At 36.2% G+C, this 15,631-nt stretch overlaps 1 protein-coding gene across 1 annotated transcript in view; it reads right to left on the bottom strand.

Moving 5' to 3' along the window:
- The window catches only part of atg5 (ATG5 autophagy related 5 homolog (S. cerevisiae)), a 56,742-nt gene that overhangs the window by 16,182 nt on the left and 24,929 nt on the right, over window positions 1-15,631 (bottom strand). Inside the window, exon 7 of the mRNA XM_030157477.1 lies at window positions 6,015-6,132. Coding sequence (XP_030013337.1) covers window positions 6,015-6,132 — 118 coding nt within the window. The remainder of the gene's footprint in view (window positions 1-6,014; window positions 6,133-15,631) is intronic.

Raw genomic sequence — 15,631 nt, 5'->3', positions numbered from 1 at the left:
TTTCTCCTGCACGAACGTTCAGCGGGGGTGTGCACACTTTCAGAATTTCTAAAATAAATTTCCATGCTGATTTATTTTTGGACAAAATCCGTGATTGGTATGAAACTGTCTTTTAAGCCATCTAAGTACATTAGGTATTCTTTCATCACAAAGCTGAATACAAACCTGTTTATTAGCACATCAAAAGTCAATTTTTAGACACATTGTGGTTCTCACAGCCCAGTGTCATGACAAACCTATGTTGATCCTTTAGAATACAATGTGCTGCTGTAGATTTAACGACCAACAGTTTATAAAATAGTTAAAATGAGGTCAACCTCAAACATGTACAGCAGTAAAATGAATCAAAAACTTCCTATATAATAGTAAAACACTGACAGGGACCATTAGACTACACAAAGAACACTTTGGATTTTCACTTTCCCAAACTTAGGGTCAGGATCTAAAATGGTTGTGACGTTGTCTTTACTGGGTCACATTTACCAAAGGAAAATACATAGCAATAATATAATATGTGAATTTATTTTCATATTTTAAATAGAAGATGAGTTTACCAGCAAGGACATGACAGACAACACAAATGATACAATGAATTGAAAGTAATGTAAAAGGTAAAATAAAATAAAAACACCATAAAAAAAGAAAGATGGAAAATATGTGAAAGATGCAACAAAGCAAAAATTAAACAAAAGACACAGAATAAAATTAAGTAAAATGCAACTTTTGAACTTTTGAACTTTTGAAGAGTGTGTTGTTGCCTGGAAAAAACTTAGATTTACAAAAACTATGCCATAAAATTCAATATCTATATTTTTATTGAGTCCCGAGAAACATGAATTAAATCTAAAAAAGTTTTAAAACCTTTACATTTAATACATTAAGCTAATAATGCTTATATATTTATACTTTAGTAAGGTCTAGAATTGAACTTTTACATGTAGTTGAGTATTTTCTGTATGTTTTACTTAGATATATAAATACTTCTAGCTCCGTGTGTCAGACATAACAGAGAGGGAGTTTGTTTGAGAGACGTGTTATTTGATGTTGGAGAGATCACAGACAAGGGGAGCCCCCCGATTTTCCTTTTCTTATATGTTCGGGCTAAAAAGAAAAGTCCTCTGAACTCTTGAACAATACTACCAGCAACAACCTCCCCCGTTTTCCTCTAAACACCCCCAGCACCCCGCCCAGTCCCAGAACACACGACCTGGACTCTGTAATCCAAACATGCCGCCATAATCCCCCTACTATCACCAGACTCATCTACCAGCCGAGGAAGAGGTGGAAACCAAACAAACGACAAGAGACAAAAGAGCCACTTTCACCTTGATCAGCCGGGGCAGGCTGGCAGACGACTGTGGGAGGGAGGAGTGAGGAGAAAAGCAGAGGTTTAGCATCAAAGACATGAAAGACGTCTGAGGGAAGATGGAGAAGACTACACCTGAGAGAGGAGATAGAGGATCAAAGAGGGAGGAGATCAGGGAAACTAAAGAGACAGAAAAGAAACAGGAAAGGGGATCTCTCAGGCCGTCTGACTGTCAAGCACATTTCAAGCTAATTAGTTTCATTTGCAGGGTTCTGAGGAATTAACGTCAGAAAAAGCATCCATGAGAAAGTGAAAAGAGTAACAGCTTTAATAACAAGTTCGTTTAAAAAGCAGCTGTTATTGTTCAGAGATGATTTACTTCATGTTGTGTGAAGGCAAAACCAAAGAAATGTAACTGGCAGAATTTTGATGTGGCAGCTTAAACACTGACTGTCACGGTCAACCAGTCTACAATTAAACCCACAGAGAGCTTCACTTACTTTTTGGAGAAGAACAAACACTGTACCATCGTTACCTTATTTTATAGAAATAAAACCCTGGTACCTGTTTGTAACAAGTAACTCACTTTCCTTTTATGTAAGAGTTTTTATTGTGTAGTATTCTACTTTCTAAAATATGACAATGACATTTAAATGAGCATGCAAATGGGCAAGTAAATCAGTACAGGGTAAAAGACACAGCCTGGCCAGAAAAAAAAGAAGGAAAAAATACCCACGTACCATATTTCATTGGACTGACTTCAGTTTTGATTCCAGGACTCATTCACTGTGGCATAAACAATGCAGCAAAATACTTGCGCAAAGTCACATTTCTTTCCATCTACAGATGCATTAATTTGTCACCAAGATCTTGTATTGATGATGAGTGTTGGACCGCTACATAAAGTTTTCTCCATCACTTCCCAAAGATTCTCACTGATTCACTGGTTCAGGTCTGGACTCAAGGACATACTCGTGTTGTGTCATGCTTCCTGAACCACTCTTTCACAAGTCTGATGAATCCTCGGATTGATCAGTCTTTAGGGTTAAATAACTTGTTGCAGCTGCAATACATTAATGAATGCAGTAATTCTCCAATGAAAGGAATTTCTTTGTGAAATACATGCGGAGACCTTTTTTTTTTTTTTTTTGGCCAGGCTTTGTTTGTAGGATTAGTTGACTGTATGGCTTGAAACTAATCAAACCCCTGACCTTTTACATTGACTTGTTGACATCAAAATTTAAGGGTAACCAGGTGAGATGATGGTCAACATTTCTGCTGAGTTTGATTATTTTAGCTCTTTTTGAAACTGAGTTATGGTGTGAATGTAAGTACAAAAACAGACTGATTGCACTGGCAAACCCTGTCAATACTGATAATTAGTTTTGGCTTTTTAATTTATGTGAAAAGAAACACTTAAGGAAGTAATATTTAGCTTTTTTTTAAATGGAATTATCCATTTTAAACCATTTCCTTGTGGTCTACATAAACTGTAAATGCTATGCTTGGGTCTGAATTCCTCATTAACTCAACTCCACAGGTCCATCTTCAACCCTATTTCTGAGTAATGACACCAGAAATGTTGTTTTGAGCACTGGTCCTTTAAATGAGCCACTTCACAACCCACCCCCTCCAGGTTGTTGACCATGCTGCTCTGTCCCATTCAACCAACAACTGAACATTTTAGGTAACTGTCTTGAAGTTTGGACATATTTTCAGTATGGGCTACAACCACTGCTGCTCATAAACAATTTTGGCATACTTGGAGAAATGTTCATTGGAAGTCTTGACCTTATATGTGCAAATGTCATGATGTCACTAGTTATAGACATAAAAAATTCAGCAGGAATTAAAACAGGTTGTAGAAATCCACTTGATTTTTGCCAAAATTAATATAAAGATAGCTTTGCAGCACCTGGAGGGTTCAAATTCAAACTTTATGAACTATTAGGGTCCCCAAATACACAAATAAATGTACCAAAGACTAATAAAAGTGGGTTTAGCAAAATATGACCCCTTTAAATCATGGTGATCTGAGCAATATCTTCACTGTGAATATGTTTCTTATGTCATTATCTATCACCATCACTTTATTCTGTAAAAAAAATTCTCACCCTTTCGGTGGATGCTTTTCGTTGTTCCATATGGAGTTTATAGATTTAATCAAGAAAAAAAAAAAGCTTTTATAATGTGTTTTACCTTGAGCTCATACAGATGGACCATTTGTCAATACCACCCAATCCAAAATTAAACATTTATATTTGCTGCAAACATCACTCTTAAGTTTGAGTTAAATTGCACCATCTCTGAGTGTGCAGATTTTTCCTACTTTTCAGTTTTCATCAGCTGTAAAGTACCGTTCTGTACTTAGTTTATTTTCATCTTAATCATGTTAGTTTGCATTATTATAAGACTCATAAAAGCTCTTCTAAGGACAGGTGTTGCAAACCATCATAAACACTGTGATTCTTATGATTTTCAGTTGATCTGCGTCTGTCCCTATCAAAAAGACCATAAATAACCATAATCAGGAGTGGGTTCAGATATTTCCTGGGGAAGTTTTGATTACTGATGTGTGACATGGAATTAGGTGTAGAGGATAAAGAGGCCGACAGACTGAGAGTGAATGTGAGACAGGTATTCAGACAGACAGACAGACAGGTGGGGGGTGTTAATGGTTGTGTCTCCTTGGTGCAGGTGAGTCTCCTGCGGGTCCTCTGTCCTGACTCCATTGTCTCCTTATCTACTTCCTCCCTCCTCCTCCTCAGACGCTGCCTGTTTAGACTGCAGTTCGCCATCTCTCTTCTGTCATTATCACCACAGCTGCAACTGTTCGCAGTCGACTACACCACAGGTTAACGGCCTGAACTACTTATGTGTTCTACTGTCTGCATGCAGAGCTCTAATGAGATATTTACACACGGTTTATATGTGGAAATGATCAAAAATGCTGTTGGTAAGATACGAGGAAACTCATCAGTTCACCTAGAAAAACATATTGAGGAATATCTGATAAAAGGTACTGCAAAACAAAAATTCAGCCCAAGCAGCAATTTTCCTTTCAATAACAGTGTTGATGATGCACTAGCTGCAGTTATATGAAGACTGTAGGTGAAAATTAGCCTGAGGTTAATTCTGGTGCAATACATCAAATAGCAGCGTTTTTGTGTGACCGTGTAAATGGCCCCTACGAATTAAATCTGTAAAATATAACATAACGACAGCTGCACTGAATCAATGCCCAAGGCCCATCAGACACCAAAAAAGACAAAAAAAAAGGGAAACATGTAGATAATTAGTGTTTTCATGATGCATACCAGTCATTATTTCAGAGACAGAGTGCTGATGTTCCAACTGAAACAGGTGACCCTGAGTATGTTTATATGCAGATTATTATTCCTTTATCACTTCAAATCATTTCATTTAAACAGGATGCTCCATTCAGATATTAAGAAATAGGCCTTTATTCCCAATTGAGGCATGTGGCATATGTCGATATTATGAACTTATGAGGAGTTTTTTGGAAATGTTTACAGCACATTCAGGGGGCAAAACATTTAATTTGCTCATTTTAGTAGGTTACAACACACAGCCCCTGTTTTCAGTGAGAACTTCTCTGGTACAAATCAATGAATCCTATAATATCTTCACATTTTACGTCAACTGTTAAATATTGTGACAGAGGATATCAATAAGTTTTTATTATTGTAAAAATGTGGAACCTTCCTGTTTCTGGCAAGTGTCTCATCAGAGGAAAACTTTGAACAAAATCCTATTTTTTACCAGGTTATAAATGGCTGCATATAAACAGGAATATTATAGGACTATTCATTTTCATCAGTATAATATATATAGCTAGAGGAATTTGATGTTTGTCAGAATAAGGACAAGGGTTGGGATGTTACGTGCAATGAAGATACATAAGCAAAGTCACATACTTCAACAAAATTATGGAAAAACATTATTTGACTTTTCCTATTGTGCAACTACTGATTACTGATTATTATTATTATTAGTGATTATTTTTGCAGTACATAGTCATCTTTTCACATTTTTTTGTAGTGCTAAAAACACTTTTGATGTTTTCACTTGTGAGTTTCCTGTAACCATTATTTATGGTTTAAAGAACTCAAAATGCAGTGGCGTTGCATTGGAAACTCCACTTTTTTCCTTTATTCCAGCCCATTCTTATTACTTAATACAAGCGTTTGTAATGTACAAGTTCCTCTGTGCAGATTCTTGCACATTTTTACGTTTTATATTCAATAAAATAACACCATTTCTGGTCATACCATCAAGTCTCTAAAACATATATTTACTTTAAGGAGATTAATACTGTATGATGCCTATATAATCAATATTTTTTCAACCCAAACTAACTTGATATTTGTGTTGCAAATAACCCTCTTCCCTCCCACACATCTTCATTTGCGCCCAGCACTGCCACTATTTTCCCTCTACACCCCCCCCCCACTGGTCGTATTATCTGACAGAGAGGATCTCTGACATGCCTGGAGTGACTGTGTAAATAAAATAAACCTGAAAGCAGAGATGCCTCTTTTCTTCTCTCACTTCTGGAGAACAGCACGCCCCATATTTGATAAGAAATCCAAAAATAAAACACGGCTTCTAATGTTTGACTCGACAGGGCTGTGAACTTTGCAGAGATTTTCCTGCTTCTTGCGTATGTGAGTGGGTGTGTACATACCTTCGTTCGGTATGGCGGCAGGGTACATCTCTTTCAGGAGGTCGCCCAGTGTGTGTGCGCTGCCTTCAGGTGAAACGGGACGAAAGAGTTTCTGGATGAACGGCCTGTCGCTCATTGTCTGTAATCAATAAGAATACAGCCAGTTACTAACAATAAGTAACAAAATGATTATAAACATGCTGTAATGTGCACATTTTGAAGACTAATTTCTCTGAACAGATTCCTACATAATTGGCGGATTGAGACTTAAATCAGCTCTACAGTTGTTTGCCTCTCCAACTAAAACACAATTAATTTAACAGCCAATAAATAAGCCATAATCAGCCATAATCCTTAAGCCTGAACAACAAAACATAAATCTAAATCTGAGTAGGATGAGACTTCAGCATTTCCTGATTTACATGACTTCATTAACATAGCTGGTTGATCTGGTATGTGTTATTTCCTGATCTAAGCTACTGTTATTATAGCAGCTTTTGATTTGATGATCCACTATCAGTCGAATGATGGTGGAAAAGGTTCATTGCAATGTAAAAAAAAAAAAAAAAAAATACAACCAAAAACTGTTTATAAAATTCCTGGCTCCGTTAATTATGAATAAGTCGGAATACTCTCACTAAGTAGCTTCCACAGTTACTGTCTTTTCGACTCTAAACACAGCACAGATGCAAATTCCTCAAACCCTTAAACAACTTTACAGGGTTTGATTTAATTTTTCTCAAGACTCAAATCTTTCCATTGGCATCAGGCTGAGTTTAATGTGATGTAAATTAGATGAAGCTATTAGTCATCTGCCTACAGGTATCACCGTGACTTCCCTATCATAACACTGCAGGATTGCTGGTGGCAATGGCAACTGCCAGTTTGCAGACTGCCACAACCGCTATGGTTAGTTTTTCTGGTTTTCATGAGCTTTTCTCTGGAAATACTTGGCCTTGCAGGTTATTAGTGCACTTTAAGCTGCAGACATGTTTCTGCTGATGAAGTGAAAATGTTCAGCGTCAAATCTTACAACCGTGCACAAAACATGTAAGAAATCTTATGTTATTATGTTGTGAATTGGGTGCTTCTATTAAACTGGTCCCTAAAAACAGGACATGGGGGCTAAAAATTCAAACCAGTAGTAGACTAATGTTATGAAACAGGTTTGGAAGCATTTTGGTTCTATTTTAAAAATAAAAACTTACTGAGATAAAAGAGAAACTATTTTTTAGATAAAACACATTTTTATATTACTTAACATTATATTTTAAACAAAAATCTGCATGTAACGCAGTCAAAAGAACACAAAAATTAAGTGCTACTATTTTTTTTAAATATCTTTTATTCTCTCACAGGTACATTTTGGGAATTGAACTAATTATGCAAGGCAGAGTCTTTCACGAAAAAGACCGCTGTTGCAAAATCATTCACGATTTATATGCATTTAACTGGGCAGGCCCTGCATGTAATGCAAGTGGACACGATGGGTTACATACAAAACCTGGAATGAGATGCTGATTCATGAAAAATCTGCATGTCTGGATTAGAAAAACCACTAGGATCAACACATTTAACACAGTGTCTTTATTTATAGTGGTATATAAGACCATTTACAGCAATGTGGTCCAGATTAAAGGCACTGATACCTAGGTAGTTTTTCCTGTCCCAATTTTGGTCCTTTTTTTGGCCACTATATTTCATTAAAACTTAATTAATTTTGGGATGGCTCAGAGCAAGAGTATAATTTTTTTGCATTTATCTGAGGTCGCCATTAGATACATCCTGGGGGGAAACATGTCTAAATTTCTCTTTTATTATTGGGTCCAAAAAGCCGGCACAGTGCCAGGTACCAAAATGAACCCAGTTTCATAGAAGCATCCAGTTGACTATGAAGCTATTTAGAGACCATTATGACTGTGACAGGCCACCAGAGCTATATCCCTCATATTGGTGACCCACTCAAAAATCTCCAAGGGGGTAATTCATTCATTGCAAAAGCTGTGGACCTAACAAAATATCAGTATATTTGAGTAACATAATTTTCTGCTTTGTAATGGCACTGTATCAAAACACTATGACTTTGTACTTGGTAGTTTATATGCTACTTTTCAATGCAGCATGTCTTTTTTTTTGCTGATAAAGGTGTGAAATATTCATTCATTTAGTAGTGCTAAAATGATGGATGTTGATGAAGATACCACCGCTCTGACTGCCTAAAAATCTATCTTCTCTATTTGAGATAATATACAGTTCATCTAAATTTGGCGTCTCCCTAAACTTTACTGCATTAACAAACCCTTCAGCCTTAAAACTATATTCAGTCACATTTTCAGGTCCAGATTTGCCAAAACAGAGAGAGCTCTGCACATGGCGTGCGAGCTGAAAAAAGAATGAGAAAAATACATTCAAGTCATAGCTTAGTAATGGATTTTACTCTGAACGCACTGACGACCCAATAAAAACATCTGGGCCTGATTTTGGCTGATGACATTGGAAATTTTAGGTGGGATTTTAGACTAAAAATTAGCATAACTTCAATAATGGTGCTGAAAGTTACTTAACAGTTGCGGACAAAATGATTAGACCACCCTTGTTTTCTTCAATTTCTTGTTCATTTTAATGCCTGGTATAACTAAAGGTACATTTGTTTGGACAAATATAATGATAACAAAACTAGCTCATAATAGTTTAATTTAAGAGCTGATATCTATTCATTGTCCATGGTTTTCTTGATAATAACCAAAATCACTGAAGTTCATCAATAGCTATGGCATTGTACTGCCAAAAACTGCTTTTAGGCATTCCATGTTTTCTATTCTGTCTGTTTTAGTCAAATGATACACAAAAGAGTTAGTACTTGATTGTATAACCATTATTTTTGATGGTCTAATAATTTTTTCTGTGACTGTATCTCCAACCATATGTAAATCTAAACTGTGAATAAAGAAAAGATTCACTATATTGAACAATCTATGTCTATGGTTTACTGCTGATATATAATTAAAATATATCACCAAAATAGTGATTTTAACAGTTATTTAGTGAAGTTCACCTGTATCTGTATCAAAAGAAATTTCTGAGAGTTTCACTATAGAAATCAAATCTAAATTGCTGACGTCCCCACTTTACAAGGTTTAGCTCCAAGTTTAGGTCACACAAACCTGTCTTCTTCAATGTATTAACGTCTTAAGTTCCCTTTAACATAATAACAAAATGTTGGATTTGTTTTTTTTCCTCAAAAGGAGAGTCAATTTCTGGGGAAAAAAAAAAAAAAAAACAGGCGTGGTGTTTACTGCAAATGGGACAGTATCATGTGAACCATCCAGGTGATAAACAGCCCCAGAGGTTAAGATCCCCTTTTCTAGACACGCAAGTATTGTGAATGAACTGAAATCAGCTGGGAAACAGCAGCTTTGATGAACCCGACAGCTAAGAATGTGATATTTAGCAATCGGTAACATTTCACCAGATGATACAAGTGATGCTGACATGTTTTACTGATCAGAATCAGTCTGGAAGTCATTAACTTATGCTTGAGAGTGTACTTGGCAGAAACATCTGCTTCCACACAGACTTGGATTCTTCTGCCTCTCAGACTAATTTATAGATAGAGAAAATAGAGGAATAAATCATACTAATTCTGCCTTTTATATTTCAACACTCAACACAAAAGGTCAGAGTTCTAGGAGTTATTGACGTTTTACTATGTGCTTCAAAAAGTAGCACATAGTAAAGCTAACAATTATGACCCTTATTCACTTCACTCAACATTCTTGACAGTTAAAAGAAAATGGGATTATAAACCAAATAATAAAAGGGTCTAGAGCCAGACAAACATGTTATTTTGGAAGAATCGCTATGTCAAATACCAACTCAAACTGTCAAACTAAACAAACTCCATGTATTGTTGCAACTATCACCATTTTACTTTTTTTTCCCCCAATAGGAAATATCTGCATAATACATCTCCTTTTGCAATAGTTTTACAGTCTGAAAAACAACTTTATAAGTATTGACTCATCGACTGTGAAAGTGTTACGGGATGAAGAGATTTCATATTTTCTGCGAAACGTACAGAAAACAAAAAGCAGATCTGCACAATGTTTACATGTGATACAGACATAGCAAATACTGTATTAGAACTTCATCAAATGACACAGAGAGAATTATTGGTTTCTATTTTACATGTTTAATGCTTTAATTGACCTTTCTCTGTTATGTCATTGAGTCAGGGGTTGGAAATTCAAAAAAAACAAAAAGTCCAAATAATGTGTTATTGTCCTTATTTAGATATATAATATTATAATACAAAATGTAACAATATGAAAATAATATAATAATGTAAGACTAAACAAGATGGAAAGAATGTAATAAGAAATAGAGTAAAAGAAGTAACAAGATGAAAACTATGAAAACTACAGCTAGAGGTGCAAAAAGATAAAAAAAAAAAAAGTAAAACAGCAATACATGACAGTGAAAATGATGGAACAAGACAGAGTAAGATGAAAACAACATTAAAGATCTAACCAGATAAAAAAAAAGGATAAAACAAGGTAAAATGTACGAAAAGACAACAAAAAAAGGATGTTAAAGATGTAATAAGATGAAAATTAAGTGAAACGAGGGAATAAAAAATATAGTAAACTAGACACAATAAGCTGAAACAAAAGGCATACGCAGAAGAAAACTATGTAAATAAAAAATGAAACAAAATCAAAATGTAAAAGATGTTAGAAGATGACAACATAAAAAGTAACAAGAGAAAAATGACAAAAAGATGCAAAAGGATGAAAACTATGTAAAAGATGCAACAAGATGAAAATAAAGTAAAACATATAAATACCAAAAAATACAAAAAAAGACCCAATGATATGAAACAACACAAAAGATCTAATCAGACAAAAACAGTATAAAAGACATAACAATATGAAAACGCAGTACAAGATGCGACAAAATAAAAATAAAAAAGTGTAAAAAATGTAGAAAGACGAAAATGAACATGCAGCCACACAAAAGTGAGTGAACTTTAAGACACAATAAGATGAAAGCAATATAAAAGATGTCACAAGACCATAACTACGTAAAAAGTAGTACGCTAAAACAAAAATAATGTAAAATATGCAATAAGACAAAACAGTGTTACAAGTAAAAAGATGAAAACTATGTAAAAGTTACAACTTTAAAACATGGAGACAAAAGACCTCTGCTGATGATGAACACTTTAATTAGTTCATGTTTAAGTCTACAGTTTTTTGTTTTTTTGTTTTTTAAGTCAGAGCAGTTTAATAGTCTTCACATAATGTCAATATGACATGAGGTTCATTTCATTTTGCAGACAAACAACCGCTAAACATTTACCTCAAAAGCCAACTTTACACACTGAAGACTTTTCAGATCCTGTACTTTTTCACTCTTCCTGCAGTAAAGAAGTTGAATCATTTCTTATACTTGGACTTTTTTTTTTTGTAACTAAAGTATTTCTGTTGGATTAAGGAATGTGTGAACTTATGCCACCTTTGCATGTATGGGCATTATCTCCTGTAAAGACAACTTTTACAACTCAAATAGCAAAGTTATAAAGTCAGGAATACATACTGATGACCAGTGTTCTCTATAGTTCATTAGAAACTCCTACTGCTTACCACGGTACAAATGACTGCGGGTAAAAGAAACCGCTGAAGGTCTCTAATGTGACCTTATTGAGTCATGACACAGCAGATAAATAAATGTGACATATACAGCAAATATCCACATGACGGGAAGACGGTGGGAATTTACCAGCAAACATCTGACAAAAATCTGCTCGACTACGACCAGTGTGTGGACGACTAAAGTGCAGACACTTAATCACTAATTTGGACGTCCAGCTGTGTCCAAAAACAGGAAGAACTGAACCAAAAATAGGCCTTACTCCTGAAACACCACCAAAACATGCTCAGACAATGCTGATTGTTTTTCTGCCTGCCCTAAACTCAGGGTCATGGGAGTTTTTTTTTTTTTTTATTAGATCATTATGTGACAGTAAAATACTTACAAATGTTTATATGTGAATTAGTCTTTTTATTTCCAGTGATAAGTACGACAAAGGCCTGTTCACCTGTAAAGTTATTCACCTGTGAAGTCACTGGCTGTTGTTGTTTTATGTGGTTTATGTTCTGTACTAACATCTTGTGAATCCGGTTTCTACCCGATTGTGGCATGTCAGCAGGTATTCTGTCTGTAAATGTCAGCAGTCTCCCTATCACTTCGGGCTGCGGTTAAAAATTTATTGGTTCTGGTTACCGGCTGACCCATGTCCTCAGAGCAGGACAGAAGGCTCCAGGTGCTGGACGACATCCAGGACCGCCTGTCAGGACTGGACTTATAGACGTTTAATCCGGCTAGATGAGTGGAAAAGGGCCACAGTCACTCGGGGACTAAGCTTTGCATCATGAAGTGAGCCAATTCCACTAATTAGATGTGTATGTTTTTCCACAGATGTACAACTAGTCACAGCGTGCAGAAATAACATCACTATTTTCTACTGAATGTAAAAAGAACTAGTATAGTACAATAGTAAAGACAGTTGTTTCCTTTTTTGCCGCAAACCATCACATTCTATTTGGAAACTGAATGAAATATTATCCTCATGACCCCCCCCCCAAGATCTGCTACAGGGAGCACATGGAGGGGCATTTTCGCCCATTGCCGAGCCTACATAGCTTATTTTCTATTTTTTAACTTTATTTAATAGGGACCATGCATATTTATGAACATAGCTGTATAAAGAATACACCCATGTAAATATGCCAGAATTAGTAAAAAAAAATTACTACTTCCATCTGCAGTCCCTTGGCAGGTGACGGAACAAGACATAAAACAGCCAACATTAATACATCACTCATTCGCTATAAATTAAAAATTTAAGAAATACACATAATGATGACATAGATATCATCAAAACAAACAAACAAATAAACAAAAAACTAGAAGCACTCGGAGAGCGCAGACCTCCGCCAAGGCTGATCAGTGGCCCCCCCCACGCCAAGGAGGTTATGTTTTTGCCAGGGTTTGTTTGTTTGTCTGTCTGTCTGTCTGTTTGTCTGTCCGTTAGTGTGCAACATAACTCAAAAAGTTATGGACAGATTTGGATAAAATTTTGTGGTCTGCGCCCCCCCCCGTGGGCCCCCCCACCCCCGATCACCACCAAAATTTAATCATTTCTTCCTTATCCCATTTCCAACAAACCCTGAAAATTTCATCCAAATCTGTCCATAACTTTTTGAGTTATGTTGCACACTAACGGACAGACAGACAGACAGACAGACAAACAAACAAACAAACAAACCCTGGCAAAAACATAACCTCCTTGGCGGAGGTAACAAATAGACAAAAGATGATCACAGGTGCAGCAGCCTATACATTCACCTCTATACTTACATACAATTTAACAGAAAAAGTGTATGGGTGATGAAATGTACTTACACACATTTAAAACTGTACTTGTAAAAACAAACCACCACTATGCCCACAAATTTCTCCAAGCATTGAAACAATAAATTGACCAAGTATTTTTTTCTTTTAATAAATTATTATAATTCTTTGTCAAAGCAAAACTTTTACTTGGAAGTAGAATATTTTCATTTTGGTATCGACACTTTTGCTTTTTGAGAGTTATAAAGAAAAAAAAAATACATTTTGACATACACTGCATATCCATGTGACAGTCTTTATCTGCTCTGCAATTTTTTTGACATTCCAAATTTAAAACAATCTTTGCCATCAAAAACTAGACTTTGCCTCCCAATTAAAAAACATAACGTGCCCACACTTGAAAACCCCCAGCCTTCAGTCCACACCAAAGTATTTTCACATACATACGGACAGAAGGATGGACGGACGGACAACAAACTGATGACAATACCCTGTGGTGAGGGCCGAGGGTAAAAACACTTTTTCTTTTATGTTGAGTTGGACAAAAGGTCAGGTAATGGCATACAACGTAATATTTTTCCCTGATTTACTGTTATTTTTTAACATAATTAAGTGGAAAGTAAACTGACACAGAAGTAAGCCATTGATTAAATGAATAATTAACAAAGAGAGACTAAAAAATATATAACCATTCAGAATCCATCGCTCCATTTTCTGAACCACCGACATATAAAAATTAACAAACCTTTAGTGTCCTGTAAACTCCACAGAGAAAAGCCACCACTGGTCAGTGCTGGACTCAAGACCATCTTACTGTGAGGCAATAGTGCCAACCACTGCACCATCGTATCGCCATAATCATTAGTGATAAACATAGAATTGCCTAATGAAATACCAAGGTGGTGTTATGAAAAGAAATGCTATGATAACTTGATAAATCCACTGATTTGATTTCAGGAACATGAAATTATCCCGCAATTCTTTGAGAGCAGCAGGTTGGTTAAAAACATCACCTGATATAGATTGTTTAAGTTTGATCAATCATGGCCAACATCACAACCTACCAGAACCTAATCCCCCCTATTTTATATTTTAACAACCTGTATCCTTCAGCTGGAGCCCAATATAAACCTCAGGTAAACATAGACAGAATGTCCATGTTTGAAAACTGAAAATGCATCAGAAACGGATCTTATGAAGGTCAGTAAACTCAACGGGAATGATTATAATGGATGAAACCAGTTTAAATCATTATGTGAGCCCCTTACTAGTCTTAAAAAACTGTAAAGCCCACCTTGAAAAAAAAAGTCTGTTCGGATTTTTCATACTTGCTGTCAATAAAACATGAATTTACCCTAGAAATAGTACGATTTGCGCATCCATTACCTGATTTATTAATCCTTTTGTTTTGTGTATAGAGCACCTTAGGAAACAGAACGAAAGGCTAGTTTTTACTGAAACAGATGTGACTTTTTACCAATGGAGGAGGCTGCTAGTTGATGTTTTTTGGTAGTTTTAACAGTTTGCAGACTTCTAACTAAGGCTGCACCAATCCGATATTAGGATCAGATATTGTCCCTGATATCAACATTTTAGCAGGATCTGGGATCTGTAAAAGCAACCAATCCAAAACACTGATCCTTCTTAGAGCTGGGTAAAAAAATCAATTTAATCGATCTTAGATCAATCTCATTTTAATTTTGCGTAATCGATTAATAGTGGATGAGATCGATTTTTCAGAGCAGGACCGGGAGTACACGGAACCGCGGGCGGCTCCATCTTCCAAACCCCTGGGAAAGATTTGGTCTCACTCGTGGAAGATGCGGTGGGGAAACCCCCTCCGCTGGAGGTCCTCCAGCTTCAAACTCGAACCCGCAGTGTGAAGGAACTGGCCGCCCAGCGAGTCGCGGAAGCCGGTCGTTCTTGGAATGATAACTTGGATCCATACTATCACCTATGGCTGAGCATGGAGTTAGAGGAATAGTAAAGCGACAATGTCCGACCGCTACCCCCCCGCTCCCCAACCAACATTCACAGAACACCCCCCCCACCCCCAGTGAGTAGAAGCCTCCAGCCATGAAACAGAATAAAGATGACGAAGTCCTTTCTTAGCCACTGTAAAAACATGGCAATGTTTCTGTCCCGTTCATTATTTAAGAGCACATTCAGCAATTTACTGCTGAAATGTCATATTTATTTCCTTTCTAATATCAATACTGATA

The sequence above is a fragment of the Sphaeramia orbicularis genome, chromosome 16, assembly GCF_902148855.1.
Source record: "Sphaeramia orbicularis chromosome 16, fSphaOr1.1, whole genome shotgun sequence".
NCBI classification, from domain to species: Eukaryota; Metazoa; Chordata; class Actinopteri; order Kurtiformes; family Apogonidae; genus Sphaeramia; species Sphaeramia orbicularis.
The sequence above is the reverse complement of the archived record's forward strand: the minus strand, read 5'-3'. Positions and strand labels throughout refer to the sequence as shown.